Source organism: Vombatus ursinus, unplaced genomic scaffold, assembly GCF_900497805.2.
Source record: "Vombatus ursinus unplaced genomic scaffold, bare-nosed wombat genome assembly UNPS02000580.1, whole genome shotgun sequence".
NCBI lineage: Eukaryota > Metazoa > Chordata > Mammalia > Diprotodontia > Vombatidae > Vombatus > Vombatus ursinus.
Genome location: NW_020940358.1, coordinates 19,689,381 through 19,711,180, shown reverse-complemented (window position 1 = coordinate 19,711,180; position 21,800 = coordinate 19,689,381). Strand labels below are relative to the sequence as shown.

Genomic DNA, 21,800 nt, shown 5'->3' with positions numbered 1-21,800 from the left:
TTCTTCCTTACTGTACCACAGTTTGGGGTAGACAATAACAATAGGTTATATTTCTATAGGGCTTTAATGTTTTAAAAAGTGTTTTTTTTTCCCCTCACAGTTACCTTGTGAGGTAAGTAGGGCAATTATTATTAGCCCCATTTTATAGAGGAAGAAACTGAGACTTAGAGCTATTAATCATAACAACTCCCATTCATATAACCCTTTAAGACTTTTGAAAGTGCTTTATTTATATTGTCTTATTTAATCCTCACAGGAGGATTGCTGTGGTATTACTACCTCCATTTCAAAGATGAGGAAAATGAAACTGAGAAAGGTAAAGTGATTGGCCTAGTAAATATCCACTGAAGAATTTAAGCCCAGGGCTTTCTGTCTCCATGTCCAGTGTTCTTGTCTCTGCCCCACTGGGCCTGTCAATGACTTCCCCATGGTCACATAAGCTAATCAGACATGACACAACATGTTAGACCTGGAATTTGAACCCAAGTTCAAATCTGAATTTCCAAAATTCAGTTTGTTCAAATTTCACTTAAATTCCAAGTCTAACAATCCTTCCATGACATCATGCTAAAACCTATGACTGTATAAATCATCAAACCTCTCAGAGCTTTAGTTTTCACATCTAAAAAATAATATCTTGCTGTTTAACCCTGAGAAAAGAAGACTCAGTAGCGAAATGATAGCTGTCTTCAAGTATTTGAAGGGATGTCTTTTGGAAAAAGTTGTAAACATTTTTTTTTTCTTTTTGGCCACAGAGCTAAAAGCAAAGGGTGGAATTTGCGGAGGCCTATTTTGAGTCAACATCAGGGAAAGCTGCTTAACTATTAGCCCAGTGCAAAAGTGGAGTGTGTGAGTCCACCCCTGACTAAAAGCTCAGTTTGAGTAAAGGGCTTGGATAAAGACTTGTTGAGGAGGATGTTGAAGGGAATTCTTGGACAATTACAGGTTGGTCTCGATGACCTCTGAAGCCCCTTCCAATTCTGGATTCTGTGATTTGGTGTTGCAGGAAGCAGAGCAAAGGATGTTTTCAACTTGTAAATCCTTAACCCTGACCCAAATCCTTCAGGCTCAAACCACACAGGAAACTTCTAACAATGAACAGCAAGCTTTAAACATCTGAGCTAACCATCACAGACTGAAGCACACCAGGCCAAAGAGTGCAACAACCCAACAATGACAGAAAATGATTCTTGTCAGTTTTCCCAGAACAGTCATTACTGACACTGCTTGACTCACATTGGCACATTCTTTGTTGACTAATTTTTTTTGGTATTTATTCTGTATGTGCTTATGTAAATGCAGATTGTCCTTAATAGAATGTAAGCTTTTTGAGGACAGGGACTATTTCCTTTTTATGGGTTTGTTTTTGTATCTTTGGTGCCAAACCTGATACCTGGCACATAGTAGGTGCTTTGTCATAGATAAATGCATTCCTTCACTAGGTGAGCCAATGTAATGAAAGGGCTGCATTCTCAAAAATTCCAGAAAAAAAAAGGAATAGTATGAAATGAGATATTTATTTCATATTAAACTATAATTAGACCAAAGACCCTTTTGCATTTATTGTGCAGACTCAATTTTTATTTCTGACCCATACTGATTTACTTTTAGTTTAAGTTACGCTATTTACGTCCCTTGTTGGGCAGGTAATAACTGTATTATATCAAATATATTACTTATTTATATTCTGGCTATTCTAGACTGATTAAACAAAGGGATCATAGCAACTAATCTCTTTTGGCCATTTCCCACATTTGAATGATGAGGACAGGCTCACCCTCGTGTTAGGCAGATCTGATTGCTTACCAGTTGTCTGAGAAACAGCCTCAGGTTTGTTTTCCGTGATTTGTTTTCTTCTGAGTTGGGCTTGGCTGGTGCAGGCTCAGGACTTACAGCTTCTTCTTCATTCAGCTCTATTGTTTGTAAGGATGCTTCTATATCCTCGGACTTTATAACCTCTACTGGTGCTTCACATGCTTCCTGTGTTTGGATTTTGTTTTGCTTTTAGAGAGGGCCAGGTGTTAAGGTGGAGAAAATAACACTTGTCCATGAATTTTTCAAAAATGGAGTCCTGATACCAGGACCAATAAACACTTAATGTACCAAGCAACTCTGGGGTTGGTTCCAGGACTGTTTCTACACAGGCTGCAAGAAAGGTTACTGGATTTCGGTAAACTGTTGTCAGGTCGCCATCCCCTGGCCATGAACAAAATGGATTCAGTGGTCATGGCTACTGTCCTTCCCGATGAATATAAGGAAGGCTAGAAAGAAGGCATCCATCCCATTTGGGATATTTATCTACTTCAATCATAACTTTAGAATTGGAAGCGACCTTAGAGATCATCTGGTCTGTTAAGTTTTTTTTTTAAAAAGAGACGAGGAAACTGCAGCCCAGAGAGGTAAAGTCACTTGTCTAGGGTCACACAGGGAATAAGTGGCAGAGACAGGATTTGAACCCAGGTTCTCCAAGTGCAGGAAGGTCCAAAGTTGTTCTCTCCCACCCTGTGATAGTCCCTCTTTTTTTAATCTGCCACGGGTGGGACTTATACCAGTACTGTGTAGAAGCTGGTAAAAGTATTGTCACACAACAGAGGGCCTAGGTTGAGGGTTTGCTGTGTCAGCTGTGCTTCTCCTCCAAAGCTTTCAAAGACATTGTTCCTCAGCAGCTGTGTAGAAACATTCTGAGCCTTTAGCAAAGAAAGAATAGCGGAAAAGCCTCTCATTTCAATACACCTCCCCATTCATTCACTCCCTGCTCCCCTTGGCTTGAAATACAATCATTTGCCCTTGTTACTTAAACAGAGCCCGGGCTTCAAGAAAAAAAATGAGTTTAACCAAGACGAGCGTCGCTAAATTGCTTCACACCCCTGGTGTTTGACCTAATGAGCTGTGAGCAGATTGCTTGGAGAGGAAGGCCAGCCAGGGGAGTCCACGATGGCAGGCGTAATTCACCTTCAATCTAGTGTTGTGCCCAGCTTCTGTGACTGCTTCCAAGTTTAATTCGTGATTATTTGCCTGACTGCTTCATTTTGCATCCTACTCAGGATCCCGCCTCAGACATTTGTTAGCTTCATTTGATCCCTGGGAGCCATGGGCCTAGCATGTCTTATAGAACACTTTTTTTTTTTTTTTCCCCAGGGGAAAACTCACTAGAGCTAGGGGGCAGTGGTGATATTTTTTCTTTGCTGCAATAGGCCTGAGTTTAGGAGCCAGAGCCAGACAGTGCTTCCTAAGGGTCTTACAGATTGACATGTATGGCTGTTTGTAATACCTCAGGTTGATAACCAGATTGTCACAAGTGTCACGACCAGATTGTCATAGTCAGTTTGAGAATCAAGCAAGTCCTAGGTTAAATTCCTGCTTTTGATATTTACTAGCTGTGTGACTATGAGCAAGCCATCTAACTGCTCTGAGCCTCAGTTTCCCCATCTATAAAACTGGCAGAGCCCACCTCACATGATTATGAGACCCAAATGTATATAAACTGCACCAAGAATGCCAGTTATTGTTATTATTAAGGATTGGTTCATGTTGAAAAAGGGAAACAATTCCTTCTTAAAATAGAATCATTTTATAGGAAAGCATTTTCTATCCCTTGCCAAAATAGCCCAAAATATGTGATCTGAAAAGATCCTTGAAACACTATATAGCCAGCTCTAGAACAGCATAGACCATCCTAAAATACAGCCTTTAGTTTCCATAAGACCTGAATATTACATTTAGGAGAAAACATTCATGGTAGGCAATACCATTATGGCTGAAAAAAACCTGTTTCTTGTATTTTTTAAACCAAATTGCAATAGAGCCCTAATTAAAGTTTGGGATTTTCCTCAAGAATTTTAAACTCTCTCCAATTCCAGTCTTATTTTAATTCAAATTTATTCCTTCCAGAGTTGATTTAAATATGCTTTCCTAGGGCTCTGAGTTGAGCCTGAAGTATTCCTTTAACTGTTTTCTGTTATAGGATAAGTGTAGGGACAGTGGAAGCATAGACTTAGAGAGAGAACTGCGGATTCAAGATCTGGCTGCAAGACTAAGGACAAGTCCCATGGTCCCTGGAAGCCTCAGTTTTCTCATCTATAAAATGGGGGTGATAGTTACATTCCCTACCTCACAGGTTTGTTATGAGGAAAGTGCTTTTTAAAGAGATGTCCAAAGGGCCCAATTATATACTGGACTTGATTTGCCCATTTCTGGTAGTTACTTTACTTTAAAGTCAAATTGAGTCATGCACCCCATGAAGGTGGAGTAGTAACATCCAGAGGACCAGATCTTTGCTGTCTGGTTTAATCAACAAATCATTCAGAGCCTACTATGTGTCAGGTGTTTTAGGTACTGGAGATACAATAAAAACAAAAACCAAAACAAAACAACAAAACCAGACAGTTCTTGCCCTGAAGGAACTTGCTTTTTATCAAGATAAACAATGGGCATGTGTGTAAGTATGTATAAAGCACACATATATTAAATACAAATTAATTTCAGGGGCGGGGCATTAATAGTTTGGGAGGGGAAAAGTCTCTTGTAAGTGGTAGCCTTGAGCTCTGTTTTGAAAGGAGCTGGGCATTCTAGGAGGTGGAGATGAGGAGGGAGGACATTCCAGGCATGGGAGACCATCCATCCAAAGTCATGGAGATGGGAGATGGAATGTTAGCTATGAGGCCCAAGTAATAAGGCAGTTTGGCTGGAATGTTGAGTGGATCAAGGGAAGTAATACATACTAATCCTGGAAAGGTAGCCTGGAGTCAGATTGTGAAAGTCTGTAAATCCCGAAGAGAAGAATTCATTTAGATGGAAATTTTTTTTCAGGTACCTGCCTAGAACTCAAAAGATTTTCCATTCATCTAATGACAGCTGACATTTATGTAGCACTTTCAAGGCTTGTAAAATACTTTGCATGGATTATCTTATTTGAGCCTCAAAACAATTCTGATGAATAATGTTTTTTTTTTCTTTTTATACTAGTTCTATTATTTCTTTGGTTTAAGAATTTGATGTTCAGTTGGGTCCAACTCTCCATGACCCCATTTGGGGTTTTCTTGGCAAAGATACTGGAGTGGTTTGCCATTTCCTTCTCCAGCTCATTTTACAGATGAGGAAACTGAGGCAAACAGGGTTAAATGATTTACCCAAGGTCACACAGCTTGTAAGTGTCTGAAGCCACATTTGAACTCAGGGCTTCTTGACTCCTGGTCCATCACTATATCCACTGAGCAATCTAGTTAGCTTTGGTTTAGGAAATTCCCTACCAATACAAATTTTGACTTGCTCTAGAATTTATTGTTTTAGGGAGTTGCCTGAGGACACTGAGGAATTGAGTGACTTATACAGCCAGGATATAATAGAAGCCAGACCTGAACCCAGGTGAGGTAGGGAATGCAACTATCATTCCCATTTTGTAAATGAGTAAACTGAAGCTCCCAGGGACTATGGAACTTGTCCCCAGGCATGTAGCCAGCTCTTGAATCTCTAATTCTTCTGATTCTAAGTCTTGTTTACCATTTTCCTTCAATCAAATCCATGGTGCTCTCCTTCTGGTTTTGGGTGTGGCAATAGAATTACTCCCTTTCACAATGTACTGCGATCCAGCTACACTGTTCCTCCTACAGGATATCCCCTTCTGTGCTTCAGCATTGGCTGTTTGTCCTGCCTGAAATGCATTCTTTCTTTAATTCAGCCTCTCAGAATACCTACTATCCTTTAAGGATCAGCTCAAAAAGCCATATGAAGCCTTTCCTGATACCTTCCCCCCTTGTTTGCTTGCCCACAAAATTACTTTGTGACCGTTTTGTATTTTTCGTATTCTTATAAAGGTGTATATTGTTTCCTCTGACTAGATTATAAACTTCTTAAGGGCAAGAACTGTCACTTTTTTTGTCTTTGTATCTTCAGTCCATGGTACATAGTAGTCTCTTAATAAATGTTTGCTGATTGATTACTGGTTGATAGGGCCATAGTGTCAGAACTGGAAGGGGATTTAGAGGCCATCTAATCCAACACTCATTTTACAGTTGAGTAAACTGGGGCTCAGAGAAGTTAGGTGATTTGCCTAATGTCACACCAGTAGCAAGTGACTGGGTTGGGCTTCAAACCATGCCTGGGGTTTGAACTAGGGTCTTCTGTTCAAATCATGATGGAAATAATGTTTATCTTATATTTTAAAATGGTTTACTCTTACCTCATTTCATTGAGAAGCATGTAACACATACATGGAGCTTGACTGGTTATGTAGGATACATTAAAATGGACTTTATTTGCATTTTGGGAAAAGGGTCTATTTCTCGTCCAGAGGTCAGACCTATGTCTAGAGGTTTGATTCAAATAGTTTCAATCAGAGACAGAGACTTTGTAGAAATCCATTCATAGTGGAATAGTGTTGGCTTTTTTTGTCTCCCTTTTAAAATTTTATTTGATTTTTCTTACTCTGTTAAAACATGCTTGTAACCTATATCTATACAGATAAGGCAAATTGAGTTTGTATAGGCAAATTATAGGGGGAAGGATGTGGGGGGTGGAGAGGGCTCATATCTTTGAACTATTTATGTTCCAATGAAAGAAATTGTTTGTTCTATTAGTTGTCATATTGGCTTAGTAAAGCAGGTCTTTAACTGCCATTTTGCACTTTGTTCCTCAGGGATTATGTTTGGGGCTCTGACTGTTTGAGCTGTGGTCCAAATGGAATTGCATCCCATAGCTTATTTCAGTAGACATCAGTTTTTTGTTTAAAATTTTTTAAATTTGTTTTAAATTTTAAAAAATTAAAAAAAATTTTTAAATTTGTTTTAAATTTTAAAAAATTTAAAAAATTTAAAAAATTTAGTAATGGGAAACTACTGGAGGAAGCACCAGTAGTGGATTTCTATCAGGAAGTACCAGGTCTATCTGGACTCTAAAAAGTCAGGTTTTACTTGAAAAGTACTAGATGTTTGAACTTGCTTAGCTCTTTACTTCATATGATGCAGGTAGACCTCACTTCAATTGATAGTTCTCCCAAAAATCACTAGAACTTGTTATCTGAAGAAATCTTAGTAAACAAAACAAAATAAAAAAAAATCACCATCCTTTATAGGGTAATCACTCCAATTTACGTATTTTTTGTTTCAATTTCTCTATATTGGGGTTTGGCAAAACAAGGCATGCCTGTGCATAAAATAGTGTTTCAGTATGAGAAATTTGCTCATTCTCAGCTTCCTAAAAAAAAGGACAAGAAACATATAAATGTTATGTTATGATCTTAAAATTTAGGTGCAATTATGCCCAGTTTATTTCAAGATGGTAATTTTTTCATACGTCCAGCATGTTTCATGTATTCAGAATAATTCCTCTCCTTAGGGCTATGTCTACACATTCCTCGTTCTAAAACCATTTCCATTGTCCGCGGCTTGTTTACAGAGAGCACTAGTGGAGCAAGCCATACTTCAGGATCTCTCTCTGCCAGTTTGTCACTGAATAGATGGATTTTGGATAGTTAATTTGTTGAAAAATTCTATTTACAGAATCGTCAAAGGTGAAATTTGAACAGGACTTTTTTTCCATTGTCTTGTTGTGTATGATCTCTTTACTAGTTTAGGATCAAAGAAAATCAGAGTGGAAGGAGCCTTAGAGATCATCCCCTCACTTGAAAGTTGGGAAACAGGCCAGAGAGGTTAGATGATTTTCCCAAGGTCACAAAGCTAGTTAAGGAGACACAGTGTTATAAAGTGGAAAGCATGCCAGATTTTAAGTTGGGTTGAACCTGCATTCAAATTCCAACCCTATCATTTATGGCACCCAACTATGTCACCTGACAAATCACTTTGTCTCTCTGGGCCTTGGTTTCCTCGTTTGTAAAATGAAGGGGTTAGACCAGATGGTCCCTAAAATGTCCCCTTGGGTTCTAAATCCTAATGACAGAGCCAGTATTAGAATTGTATTTTCTGACTCCTGGTTGGGTGTTCCTTTGATTATATCATGGTGCCTCTCAACAAACAGGTCTGGAGTGTCCCATTGTTTTGAACACAATTTTAATATTGGTGAACATGTTAGGACATTGCCTGACACATGGTAACCACTTAGTAAGTGCTTTATCTATCTCTCTTTCCTAGCCCAGGTCAAGGGTAGGAGAAGATAAAGTGCTGGGAAGGCAAATTCTATTTCATGTTCCTCCTGTACACATGGACCCCAAAGCGATTGTAAAGGTATAACTCCCTTGGAAGGAACCACAGAATTCAGAGCTGGAAGGGGCCTTAGTAATAATAATAGCTGACATATAACACATATATGCATATACATATATATATATATATATATATATACACATATATATATTTCTTGATGGTCATAACAACTCTGAGATATATGATTCTATATTATATAGAATATAGAAATATACTGTGTATAGTGGTAAAATGTATATAATACATATACACACATGTTATATACATGGTATATATATATATGCACATATAATGTATATGGTGATATGGGGCACTATGTAGTATATGGGACATTATGATCTTCATATTAGAGAAGAGGAAATTAAGAGTTTCAGAGGAGGTCAATGACTTGCCCAAGGCAACACAACCAGTAAACAGGATTTGGATTCATGTCTTCCTGACTCTTAGTCCAGAATTCTATCCACTATGAGATTATTGTTTGCTTAGGTAAGGGTTCTGTACCTGGGGTCTATGAACTTTTTCTTTTAAAATTTTGATAGCTATATTTCAACATAATTTGGTTTCCTTTGTAATCCTATGTATTTTGTTTTATGTATGTTCTGAGAAGGAGTGCATAGGCTTCCCCAGACTGCCAAAGGGGTCTATGACACACAAAAGGGTTAAGAACCTCTGCTTTATAGAGGATCTGGGTTCTATTTCTATCTCTGATTACTACCTCTGAGAGGTTGGGCAAGTCATTTAATCTCTCTGAGCCTCAGTTTCTTTGTCTGCAAAATGAAGGAGATGGACTAGATAATCCTGAGGTTCTTTTCCACTCTAGATCTGTGATCTAGTCCAGTGCCTCCTTTTTCAGATGAGGAAACCAAGAACCAAAGAGGTTAAATGAATGATTTGTCCAAGTCACATGATCAGTATGTAGTTGAGCTAGGCTCCTATCCCAGTCTTCCAACTCGAAGGATTCTCTCTTTTCCACTTGTTTATGATTTTGTTGGGGAGCAGCTTTTTATAACACAGTGAAAACACATGCTTTTATACTGGCTTCATTCAAGAGGCATGTCATTATCCTTAAGAAAAAGACATTTCAAGACTTTAAAAATAGAAATGCTATGTTTAAAGCCAAGCCAGCATAAATCTTGTGGGATAGGGAGGAAAAGGTTGCCTTTATGCTGAATCTTTTCTTTTCCTTTCAAAACCACCTTGCATCTTTCCTTACTCTTTGTAAGCTTTTGTATATCTTGGGTTATTTATACTTTGCAAGCCACAAAGATGACTTCACATTCAATTCACATTAAAAAAAAAAACAACCCTCACTCTAGAAAATGAAATGCTTTCCATCAGAGCTCTGGAAACCAGACTTAAAAGTTATCCTGAGAGCCCCAGTGGACAAAATGTTCCTTCGATGGCATCCAAAAGAGATATTTCTCCTCAAATGAGAGGTCGCTTCTGTGAGAATGTTTAAGTGTGCATTGCCAACTGGAGTTCTGGCTTTAATTCACCATGTAATTTAAAGCTCATGGTCAAGAAGATGCACTGTATTCCTGCTTCCAGGTGACTGAAATAACTAGAGATTTTGGATTCCTGGAAAATATACAGGAGGATACTAAGAATTTGGGGATTGAATATCTCTATTGGTTTGATTGCACAGCCCAGCATCATAAAAGGAGCAAGTTGAAATGTTTTTCCTCCTTGTACTCATAACACTTCATAAGAAGAGACACCTGTTTTTATCTCCATTACTCTGGAAACAGCATTTCTGAATGATGTTTGAATTTAGGTCCACTAACACTGACTAGATTTGAAACATAACAGCCCTATGTCAGACATTAGGGAGTCCTCAGAAAGAGCCAGAGAAAGATGAACCTCTAGTATTCTCTTTTGCAAAAATGAACAGTGATTGGTTCATTCCAAGAACAGCTGTGAATTTAGTCAGCACCAATTATAAAACATCTGGGTAGGGGTGGGGGGGGGAGGCATTTTTTTTTCAGGAGAATGGCACTATCCTAGATCACATGGCCAGCTTATTTATCTCTGTTGGTATGCTTTATTGGAAAGTGAAAGGCTACTGAGGTTTGGAATTAATCTGTTCTCCCCTGAGCATCAATTTACCCTTCTTGGAAATATTGACCGCCTCTCCCACTCTGGACAAAAGGCCAAAGAAGTATGGGGTCAAAATGTCTGCATCAAGGTGAAATTCAAGTGACTCCAAACTTTCAGCCTGAGCTTGGCACCATGGAAATCTTTTGGTGTGAACTGTTCACAGATGTTCTCATGCCTCCTGCCCCTGTATGGCTGGTGATGTTAAAATTTAAGACACGATCTGGGTTGGTACTTAATTAAGAGAGAGTGAATGAACAAGAATGACAGAGAAAAAGAGAGAAGCATGTGGATGTCCCCAGAGATAAGGATAGGCAAGGTTGTTTTATTTGGTAGATTCTTTCAGTCCCTGAATAATAATGAATTCTGGTAAGAAATAGAAACATATGTAATCTTTTTTTTTTTTTTTTTTAAGACTGGCTCTTCTTATCTTGCAAAGGTTATAAATGCAGTAGCCACTCATGGCCTGTCCTACTATTGATAGGCATGGTAGCTTTGATCTGTTACATTTTTGACCTGGGCTGGTTTGCCCCTCCTTAAACAGCCTGGTGGCCTCTTGCTCCCAGGTGCTAACCATTTTGGTGCAGTACTTAGCGCAGAAATCCAGGAGGCTTTAGCCCTACTGCAACTCAGAACTCCTGAGCTCAAACAAGCTACCAGCCTCAGCCTCCTGATAGTGGGTATTACAGGTGTGAACAACCTTTTGCTCTGGCGGGAGCACTGGCAACATGTGGTCTTAACATAGCACCAGTCACTTTTAATGAGGATTACAATTTTCATCAAAGCCTCTGCATTCTCATGGTTACCAATGATCTTTGAAAGGGTGAAAGAACCTACCATAATTCATATCTACTTCATGCAACTACAAAGAACCCCAGAGGTTGACACCGAGTGTACCAAGAAGATCAAGGATGAAATCTGAATGATTCAATCATTTTATATTTAACTTACATTTTCCTCTGCACCTTTGGGAACTGTATCCTCTTTAATTGACTGAAGGGAAGATAAAAAAAAGATTCAATGAGAGTGGTTGGGTTGGGGTTATGACTGAGTGGGAAAAGGTGAGGGAAATAATCACCCTGGACAGAATTCTGACATATCCCCAAAGAATCACTTCTTAGGTAACTCTACTTTCAAAGTCCCCTATTCTTGTCAATGGCACACCACTATTCTCACCGAATTTCAAAATCAGGGAACCATCTTTGAATCCTTCTTTTCTGTTCCATATGTTCAATCTATCACCCATGTCTATTGATATTTCTTTTAGAATGGTCTTTTTTATCCATTTCTGCTCCATATTTTAACCTTCTCATACCCAATGGCTTCCTTGTTAGCTACTCCTTTCCATTATCTAGTTTATCTACTTCCAGTCCATCCTGTACAGTGCCATTAGATTGATCTTTCTAATCTACAACAGCCCGCTGTTGCCTATTTGAATAAGAAAGGTCTATTTCAACATTCAAGGCCCTCCATAAAATGCCCCTTCTTTTCCCATCCAAATTTATTTGGCAATACTTGATGCATCCTGGTTAGATTTGGTTCCCTTGCCTCAGAGGGAGGACATCAGACACATAGATATGAAACAAGTAGAATAATTGGTAGATCCATTGGTACAATCCCTGTCACCAAAGAAATTCTACTAACCCCTGTGTGTGTGCTTCTCTAGGAGACTCATGACTTGTGTATTTAAAGGTTCCTGGAATCTTACTTATCTTCTACTGATGTATTTGTAAAAGCCTCCCTTTATCCTCCCGAATATAAAACAGTGGCAGGATGAGGTTGTTCTATTTGGTAGATTCTTTCAGTCCCACCTTGAGCCATTTAGAATCTGTAGTTCTGGGCATGGCTGTTTCCTAGGACCATAAGGTGTGCTGCTGCTTCTCTCAGAATCAGAACCAAAACTGAGATCTAGGTGGCTCTGGGCACATATGTACTAATATCTTTTTATGTATTTACTACAGATCAGTCTATGTGCCATTGGAGAACCCTATATTTACACTATTTGAGTGTAGGGGAATGTCTTTGTTCCATGAAAAAATGGACTGGCTTGGCAGTCTACAATATATACCCTTATATAAACCATATCAATCTCCACATTATATTACTATGTGATCTGTTTCTTCCTGACCTACATTTCTTGCCAGTGTACTATGGCTCATGTCTTTCCCCTATATACAATATCTTTATCATATCTTACCAATTTTCGCAAACCCAGATCAAATCTGACCAACTCCATATCTTCTTCCCTGATTGTTTATGTTGTTCATATTGAATTCAATTCCACTTCAACATTCTTAATGCTCCAACACATCATGCATTTTAGGATGTTGGTATATTCAATTTAGCAATGTTTTATCCTGTTCTTGCTCTTTGAAGGGATATACTGTCTTACATGTTTCTTATAACTCTCTCAGCACCTAGCAGGGTGCTAAACACATTTATTAGGTAGGAATTCAGTAAGCAATTGTTGAATGGAATTCTTGATAGTGGGTAGATTCAAACACTATAACTCTAAGGGCATTTAATAGAAAATCTATTCTCTACCATTGATCCTGATACTTTCTGTTGACCAAGTTTTACTGGAGGCAGCATTGGATGGTGGAAATAATGTTGGGTTCTGGAACACCAGGAACTCTGGGTTTTATTCTCAGCTGTGCCACTAACTATTTGCATGACTTTGGTCACTTTTTCCTTTATGGATCTTAATTTCCTCATATGTAAGATGGGGGGGGGTCAGATTAGTTGATATCTAAGGTCTTATTCAGTTCTGAAGTCTTATGAATGTATGTGTTATCTTGGGTAAGTCAGTTTATGTCTTTAGACTTGTTTCATGCTGTAGACAATGGAGGGATTGGACATGGTGATCCTTAAAGTTCCTTTGAGTCAATGGAGTCTATAACTCTATGATTCTTCTGCCTGAAACACTTAGCATTGTCCTTCTTTCCCCATTACCATGAAACTCTTGTAGGAACAAAATGTAACTGACAAAAATGATTGCTTTGAGGAAGCCTCTGACAGGAAATTATAGTGCATTTTAGATTAATTTGATGGTAGCACAAGTCTTTTAAGGCTATTTTTTTTGGGGGGGAGGGAAGGGTGCATCACAAGGCATCTCTTGTGTTCCTGAGGGGTTTGTTTTATAAATAAGCAAATTTAAAAACCACACTATAAAAGTCAAACTTTCTCAACCCGACATGACAAGTACTTGGAAGTGGACACTATTGGCATCAAGTAAAGCACTCTCTTGGCTGACCAAACTTCTCACTCTGTCAGTGGCACTGTAGGTTTTCAGATGCTTTTTCCTGCCACTGTTATGCTTTTGGATGGAATTTTGCTAGGAAAAATTTTGCTTTTTTTTTTTTTTAAAGTTTCCTGGGTCTGCAAAGTGGCTGCCCATTGAATGTTCATTGTAGTGCATAGGAAACTGTAATCTTGGTTATGGTGGTGGGTGAGGAGGAATAAAAATAAACATTCTTAACAATAGCACTCTATTTTGGTTCTTCTGCCAGTTCCAGGGAGTAGCATGGTATGGTGGAATGAGCACTAGATTTGGCATCAGAAAACCTAGGTTTACATCTGGGCTCTAACATTTACTACCTTTAAAACCCTGAATAAGTCATGACATTTCTGCCTCTCAGTTCCCTTATTTGTAAAACAAAGGTGTTGGGGGGGCAATTGGGTGGTGCAGTAGATAGAACACCAGCCCTGGAGTCAGGAGGACCTGAGTTCAAATCCAATCTCAGATCAGAACTTGACACTGAACTAGCTGTGTGACCCTAGGCAAGTCACTTAACTCAACCATCTCACAAAAAAAAGAGTGTTGATTTAAATAATTCTTAAGTTCCAACTGAACTAAAAAGTTCCTATGATCCAGAATCATTAAATAAATCATAGAGATTAAATTAATGGAATGCTATAATGCACTTGAGACGGATGAGTATGAGAAACACAAAGAAACCTGGAAAGACTTCTATTAAATAATGAAAAGCAAAGCAAAACAAAATAAACAAACAAAAAGAAAACCTAGATAGACCCAGAAGAATGAAATACACACTGACTAGGACCATATAAGGATGGGGAATGAAAATGAATGGACAAAAATTCCTGATGAGTACTTTGAGAAAGTAACTAAAAATTGTTGTGCTATTTTAAATGATGAAATTAATTAATTTAAATGGAAACAGTTACCAAACAAGCTTAGTTGGTTGATTCAATTATCCTGATACTTTCACATTATTTTGGGAGTAGCTGTTACAAATATCGAAGATTAAATCACCAAGCAGGATTCCATTTTGACAACAGATTTCAACAAATATCTATTAAGAACTGCTATATAAAGAGCACTTTACTGATTACAGAGGGAGATATAAAGATTAAATTAGATATAATACCTGCCTTCATAGAGCATAAAATTTAGTAGACCTTCATTAAAAATGTCACTTTTGGAAGATTTGATCTAATGAACCTCACTAGCATCCTTCACTGCAGTAGTAGCAAAAATTTTTAGTTAATGGAAATATCCAAGTATTGCTGGAAAAGAAATTTAACCAGGTAAGAATCTACCCATCTGTATTATCATCCAAAGCATATTTCTTCATTTTCTTCTGAGGGATATTATGAGGGACTTTGTTTAGAGCCCTGATGAAAAACAAGATACTCTACACTGTGGCCATGCTATTCTAATCAACCAGTGTAGTAGGCCCATCAAAAAATGGTATAAAGTTCATGTGATATGACCATAAACTCATGCTGATTCAATGACTTTTCCTGCTTCCTATTCTATATAGTCCTTACAAACGATTTGTTTAATAATATCATCTAGAATTTGGTTGGGGCTTGACATTTGATTCCCCCAGGCTGTACCCTTCAGTCTCCTGGCATTTCTCTAGGTGCTCTGTTACTTTCTCCTTACCTGGCTTGGTCCTTCATTTTCTCTTAGTCATGTTTGTTCTACTCTTCTCATTTAGAAGATGCACTGAAGATTGTGGCAATGGCTTCTATATGTTTACAGATGCTCTCAAGCACTTCCACAGAACTAAACTCAAACAATGTTTAAAATATGGGAACATTTAGATCAATAATCAGTTCCTATTTTCAGCTTCCTGGGCAGAGAGAAAAGAATGTCCTTCATTTGGATGGAGAATGAGATAATGAGAAATTGTGTAGCATTGTAGAACAAAGGTGTAGTAGAAAGAGTTATTACAGTCAGTGTGGTGGTAGATCCAGTCTCTCCTGTCCTAACTGCTCTGACCTAGTTGTGTGACTCTGGGCAAGTCACTGCCCTTCTCTGGGCCTCAGTTTCCTTATTTGTAAGAGAGTTTGATGACTGTTTAATGATTACTAAGGTCTTTTATCATTCATTCCATGAGCCAGCTGGAAACAGAATTTCTTTGTCCCTAGACCACTCACTGCTCTGTCATCTCTCTATCTCCTGCTGCCATTGAAACATGTACAGAAAATCTTTGATCCCTGTCTTAGGGATATGACATTCTTAGAAAATAAGCCTTTAGGGCAGAGGCTGAGCTGTGTCACTAACAGATTGGGAGAGTTCAATAAGCCATGACAAATAAGGTCCTGTGCTCCTGTAACTTCCTTTCTCTTCTCAGTTTGGAATCTAAGTCATCCGGTTTGACCACTTCTATGGACTAAATTAACCAGATAATTGCCAGCTCACTTCTTTTTGTGATACAGCTAAATAAACTTGAATAATAAAAATTCCTTTACTTAGGTTAATAATATTCATTTTTTTAAAGGATAAAGATCCTGTGATTTCATTAGTATAGAGAACTCTCAGGTGAGGGGAGTTCCTCTACAAATGCAGGTCAGCAAACTGTCTGCACCCTATAGTTTTGAGAATAGTTAGCTAGACCACTTAAAATTAAGCAACTTGCCCAGGATCACACAGGTCATATATTTCAGAGATGGGACTTGAACCTTGGTCTTCTGGGTTTCAAAGCTAGATCTCTATCCACTATGCGACTCTGTCCTCCCTCCCTTTGTCTGTCTGTCTCTCCCCCTCTCCGTAATTCTCATCTCCTTACCTCCTCTCCTCTCCCCTTCCCCAGGCTCATCTCCCTTGTCTGTCTCAATCTAAATCTAAGCCAATTTATACACATGGAAATGATCAAAGGCTATGTACAAATAGTTCTCTAAAGAAGAATTGAAAACTATTAACAGTCATATGAAAGAGTACTCCAAATCACTAACAATAAGAGAAAGGCAAATTATGTTTCACCCCACAGCCAGCAAATTGGAAAAAAAAATGACAAAAGATGGGGATAGTTGGTGTTAGTTGAGTTATAGAAAGACAGGCACTCTAATGAATTGTTAGTGGAGCTATGAATTAGTACAACCATTCTGGAAAGCAATTTGGAATTATGTAAAGTGGCCAAAATGGCCCCACCCTTTGACTTTGACATTCTACTGCTAGCTATATACCTCAATGAAGTCACTGAAAAAAAAAAAAGGAGGATCCATTTACACCAAAATATTTATAGCAACATTTTTTGAGGCAGTAAAGAACTGGAACAAAACAGATACTTATCAATTGGGGAATGGCTAAACAAATTATGGTGCATTAACAAAATGAAATATTACCGTGCTATAAGAAATGATGGATGTGATGAATACAGAGAAGCATGGAAAGACTTACATGCTTAGATGCAAAAGAAAGTAAGCAGAGCCAGGAAAATTACACACATACACACACACACACCCACACACACACAATAACTGCAATAATGTAAATGGGAAGATCAACTACCACAAAATAATAAAAAATGAATGTTGCAAAATTATGAAGAAAAATTTGGCCCCCCAAAAAGAAATATGAGAAGATGACTCCTTCTACTCCTTTGCATGGTAGGGGGAAGTCCTTTGTTGTGAAAAATTACATATAATGTGTGTGTGTTTATGTATGAATTGATTTTGCAGATCCCCCTTCCCCTTTTGCTTTTTAAGAAATTCTTTGTTTAATTTAAAGGGATAGCCCTCAGAGAGGGTGGGGGAGGGATACGGGGGAAAGCTAAACAATATAAAAACAAGAGACATTAATAAAAAATCATTTGTAAAAGTGCTAAATATTTCCTGATGGCGCCTCTAAGCCAATTTACATACCATTGCCAACTTTGTGCTTTACCAAGTTATGCCTTTCCTTATATTACCTACCATGGTAGTATAGTCTACTGCATCAAGTCTAAACTACTTATCTCTCCAGGCCCTCCATAATAAGAGTAGCCTTTACTCTAACACTTCAATGGTGCTATGATCTTATAGATGTGGGAGCTTGTTCTTCTGGGGCAGATGGCAACTTATCCATACCTTTATATCCTACATGATCCTTATCCAAGTCTTTCCATAAATCCTCCACGGTGGAGTTATCAGACATGCTTGGATATCTTCCACAGGTTTTGTGTTATATCTATCTGTGATTTATTTATTACATCTCCCTGTATGTATGTTCTACTCCAGTCTCAACCCCTTAAACCATACCTTTTCTCAAATCTAGGTCTTTACTCATATTTCCCCCTCTGGCAATGTTCCCTTCTAATCATCCCTCTGTCTATTCACATTCTACCCATCCTTTCAGGTCTAATTCACTGCTTATGTTCTTTCTGAGGCTTACCTTGACTAGTCTGAGTTCTCCCTTCTCCAAAGCTCTATAACATTTAAGTCTATACTATCTTGTCTTACCCCTTGGGTGGGTGCGTCTTATTTCCCCACAATACTGGATGCTCCTGGAGAGCCAGTACCAAATATTCAGTATTTTGCATCCTCCCCAGCATTTAGCACAGTGATTGTCACACTGGGAAGGTTCAGTAGGAACTCCTGGATTTAGTGATGAAACAAAGAGAAAGGAACTTTTCCTCCTGCTAGCTTTATTTCAGCCCTCTTTCCCCAACTATGTTAGAGTGTGAAATCAGTTTTCTCAGGGGAGTGAAAGGTTATATATTTATTTTTCATGGTAACTTCTTCAGCAACAGTTAAAAAGTCCCCTATGACTTTGACTTCATGCAGAGACATCTTATAGAATCACAGACTCACAGGTTGCTTGAGCTGAAAAGAAACTTTATGATCATCTTTATGATAGAATCATAAAATGTCTGCACTGAAATGAGACCACAGAGATCATCCAGCCCAACTCCATAATTTTAAAGATAAAGAAATAGAGAATGCCCAGCTTCTTCATCTGTAAAATGAGGGCATTGACCCCTAGATGATCAATCTTAAGTGCCCTTCTAACTCTAAAAACCCCATGATACAGAATGGCTAAAGAAATTGTGGTACATTAATGAAATGGAATACTCATGCAACTAAGGCTGACAAGAATTAGGCATGCAAAGATATATGGAAAGACCTTCAAGAAATAATGCAAAGTGAAAAAAAAAAAGCAGACCCAGAAGAATGGAGTATGTTGGATAATGGAGTACATTATGACTATGTTAAAAAAAAAAGGTGACTAAGAATAAATGGACAAAGGGACATTCCTTCTTTCCTGAATTTCATAGAGGAGAATTGGAAAGTTTAAGTGGCTTGTTAAAGGTCATATAGTTTGTGAATGGCAGAGATGGAACTGGAACCTAAGTCTCCTGACCCCAAATCCAGTGTTCTTTCTACTATGCCATATTGTCTCAATGTTGTGTCCTTAGTAAATTTTTAAAAATTCATTTTTGAAACCCCAATTGAGAGAACTAGAAGAAACAAACCTCAGGCATCTTTATTAATTGTAAATATTTCCAGGTCTTCTCATCATGGACCCCTAAAATTATTACTGAAATTACTTGTGATTGCTTCAAAGAAAAAAAATGCCTAAATCTTCTCAAAAACACCACATTTGTTTTCCACTGCATGCAGTTTTAATTTCCATTTGGACCTGCATTTTTGTAGTTAGTGGAAAGGACCAAAAAACAACCTCTCCAGAGAATTCTGCTATAGCTAGAAGTTTATCCGAAAGGTCCCCACATTGGTGGGATACTTTCAGGTGGAGTCAATTTATTCATTTCACATTCCAGAGATAAGAAGGTATTCAAGAAAACAGAGACAAAACAAGGGGCAGAAATGGAAAGGGTTGATATTTTTTCCCAAAGTGGATGAGGCTCAGAGTTTAACAGGTTGAGAACTCTGTGATCATCATTCTGTTGCAACTCCAGACAGGGATGAAATTGCATAACTGTGTATGGAAGATACCTTCAAAGAGAAAAAATGGGGTGTTTGGTGAGAAAGAAGCCTCCCTGATAGGAGGGAGTGGGAACTATACTATCCTTAAGGGTGTTTGGGATCACAGATTGTAACCTGGAAAAGAATTTAAGAGATCATCTTTTCCAACCCCCTCATTTTACTCTCTGGAACTGAATTGCAGAGAAGTTAAGTGATTTGCCCAAGGTCAAACAGGTGGTAAGTGGCAGAGGCAGAATTCGAACTCAGGGCCTCTAATCTCCAATCTCTGGCACACCACAGCTGCCAATAATTATTGGCAGCTTAGTCAGAACACAGAGTTGGATATGACCTTGAGGCCACGTGTGGCCTTCTAGGTCCTCAAGTGCAGCCCTTTGACTGAATCCTGGATTCAGGGCTACACTTGAGGACCTAGAGGGCCACATTAGGCCTTGAGGCCACAGGTTCCCTAGCCCTGGAACAGTCCCAAATTGGAAAGTGATATTGAAAAGCCAGTTACATTGTATGTCATCTTCCCATCTTATAGAATCTAGACATTCTAGAATACAAAATCTATAGAATCTTATAGTATCTAGAATTAGAATTTAGAATTCTTTTAGAATTCCAGACAAGGAAATGAAATTGACATCAAAGCAATGTCACTCCAAACATCAGGTATGTTTGTTTTTATCACTTGTATAAAGAGGAATCTGTACACACACCTTTCTGGGCTTATTTGTCAATTAAATATTTAACAGCTCTCTTCTTCTGTTGAACTCCTTTTTGGAATCCCCTAGTATGTTCTGCACTCTGTTTTACTGCTTTCAGATGAAGCAGCCATTTGGAAGGCACACCAGTGGCAGTGGTTTCCCTAGCAATGGTAATTATGTGAGAGTGCTCAGAATAATTCCACCCCCTTTCCTTTCACTACTCATACCTGAGGCATCTGCTTCTGGAGGGGAAAAAAAATAATCCAGACAGCAACTGTTTGAACTTCCTTGTAGAGCCAAAGCCAAGGGTGTATTTGCTTTGTTGGTGAGCTGGGTAAACGCCCTGAATTCTCAGTGCAAGAATAGAACCTAAACAGCTTCTAATGACTAACCACATCTGGCTGGGAAAAAGACAAGCCAAAGAGCCTCCAAGAGGCCATTCATTTATCCAAGGGCTCAGGGTTTACATGGCAAACCAGGAGAGATCCAGGAGTCAACAGCTATTCTAATGAGTGCACCTCTGCTAAAAGAAATCACAAAATGCCACAGCTTTGCATGTTATCTGCAAAAGTGATTCAAAGAAAGAGAAAGCATATTTGTGTACCTCTTTATCTCCCACAAAACACGTATTTTAACCTGATAGACAGTTAACTCTTCTAAGCAATCAGTAAGATACCATCAACTTAAATGCATGTTCCATCCTGTTGGAGAAATGAAGTACAACAGCTTGCTATTGAATGAGAATAATAATTAAAACACACACGCACACACACACACACACACACACACACACACACACACACACACATTGATTTGATCTCTAGAAATACATTCCCTACAGATCAGGCAACAGAATACCTTCAAACCTTGAGAATGGCAAACTAAGACAACACAGACCTTTTTCCAAAACAGCTTGCCCAGAGGAAGAGAAGTGGGAGATTTCTCCTTTGTTCCATTCTTTGCTGATTCAGAGGATGCTGTCGTCTGTTGCTGAGCTGAACAGTCCAAGCCTTTAATATTCTTCTGCGTCCCCTGGGCCTCAGGTGATGAAGAGGTGGCTTTGTCTGATTTTATATTAGCTGAAGAAGCAGGTGACTTTTCAGCACCCTATATATGTTAAAAACAAACAAACCCCAAAAGACAAATAGTTGCTCAAAATGATCAAAAAGGGAAAGATTTAAAAGGAATGAAGGTCCATTCCACCTAAGAGCTAATAATTCTTTAAAAGGCATGATGAACTAATTGGGGACATGAAGCTAGACTATAGCATAGTCTAAATCTAGACCAGGATGAAGCATATCGACATATTTTTAATTTGTTATGATTAATAATAACACATTTCTATATGGAGGTGGGTACGTAGCACAGCAGAGAGAGAGCTGGACCTGGAGTCAGGAAGATATGAGTTCAAACATGACCTCAGACCCTTCCAGCTGTGTGATGCTGGCAAGTCACTTAACCTTTATCTGACTCAGCTTCCTGAACTATAAAATGTGGATAATAATTTCACCTACCTCCTAGGTTGTTTTGAAGATTAAATGAAATGATATTTATAAAGCACTTATCACTATGCCTGGCAGATAGTAGACAAATAAATACTTTGCTTTCCTTCCCTCCTTCCCATCCTTCTCATCCTTCCTTCCTTCCTTCCTTCCTTCCTTCCTTCCTTCCTTCCTTCCTTCCTTCC

General features: G+C 38.5%; 1 protein-coding gene across 7 annotated transcripts in view; it reads right to left on the bottom strand.

Annotated features, from left to right (window-relative positions):
• BCAS1 (breast carcinoma amplified sequence 1) overlaps positions 1-21,800 on the bottom strand; it is a 156,131-nt gene that overhangs the window by 32,876 nt on the left and 101,455 nt on the right. For 3 of the 7 annotated variants that reach the window (XM_027847761.1, XM_027847773.1, XM_027847781.1), the window contains 3 exons: positions 21,011-21,220; positions 11,202-11,243; positions 1,807-2,001 (listed from right to left, as the gene is read on the bottom strand). In XM_027847761.1, coding sequence (XP_027703562.1) covers positions 1,807-2,001; positions 11,202-11,243; positions 21,011-21,220 — 447 coding nt within the window. The remainder of the gene's footprint in view (positions 1-1,806; positions 2,002-11,201; positions 11,244-21,010; positions 21,221-21,800) is intronic. The other 4 variants (XM_027847789.1, XM_027847792.1, XM_027847766.1 and 1 more) reach the window with 3 other exon arrangements.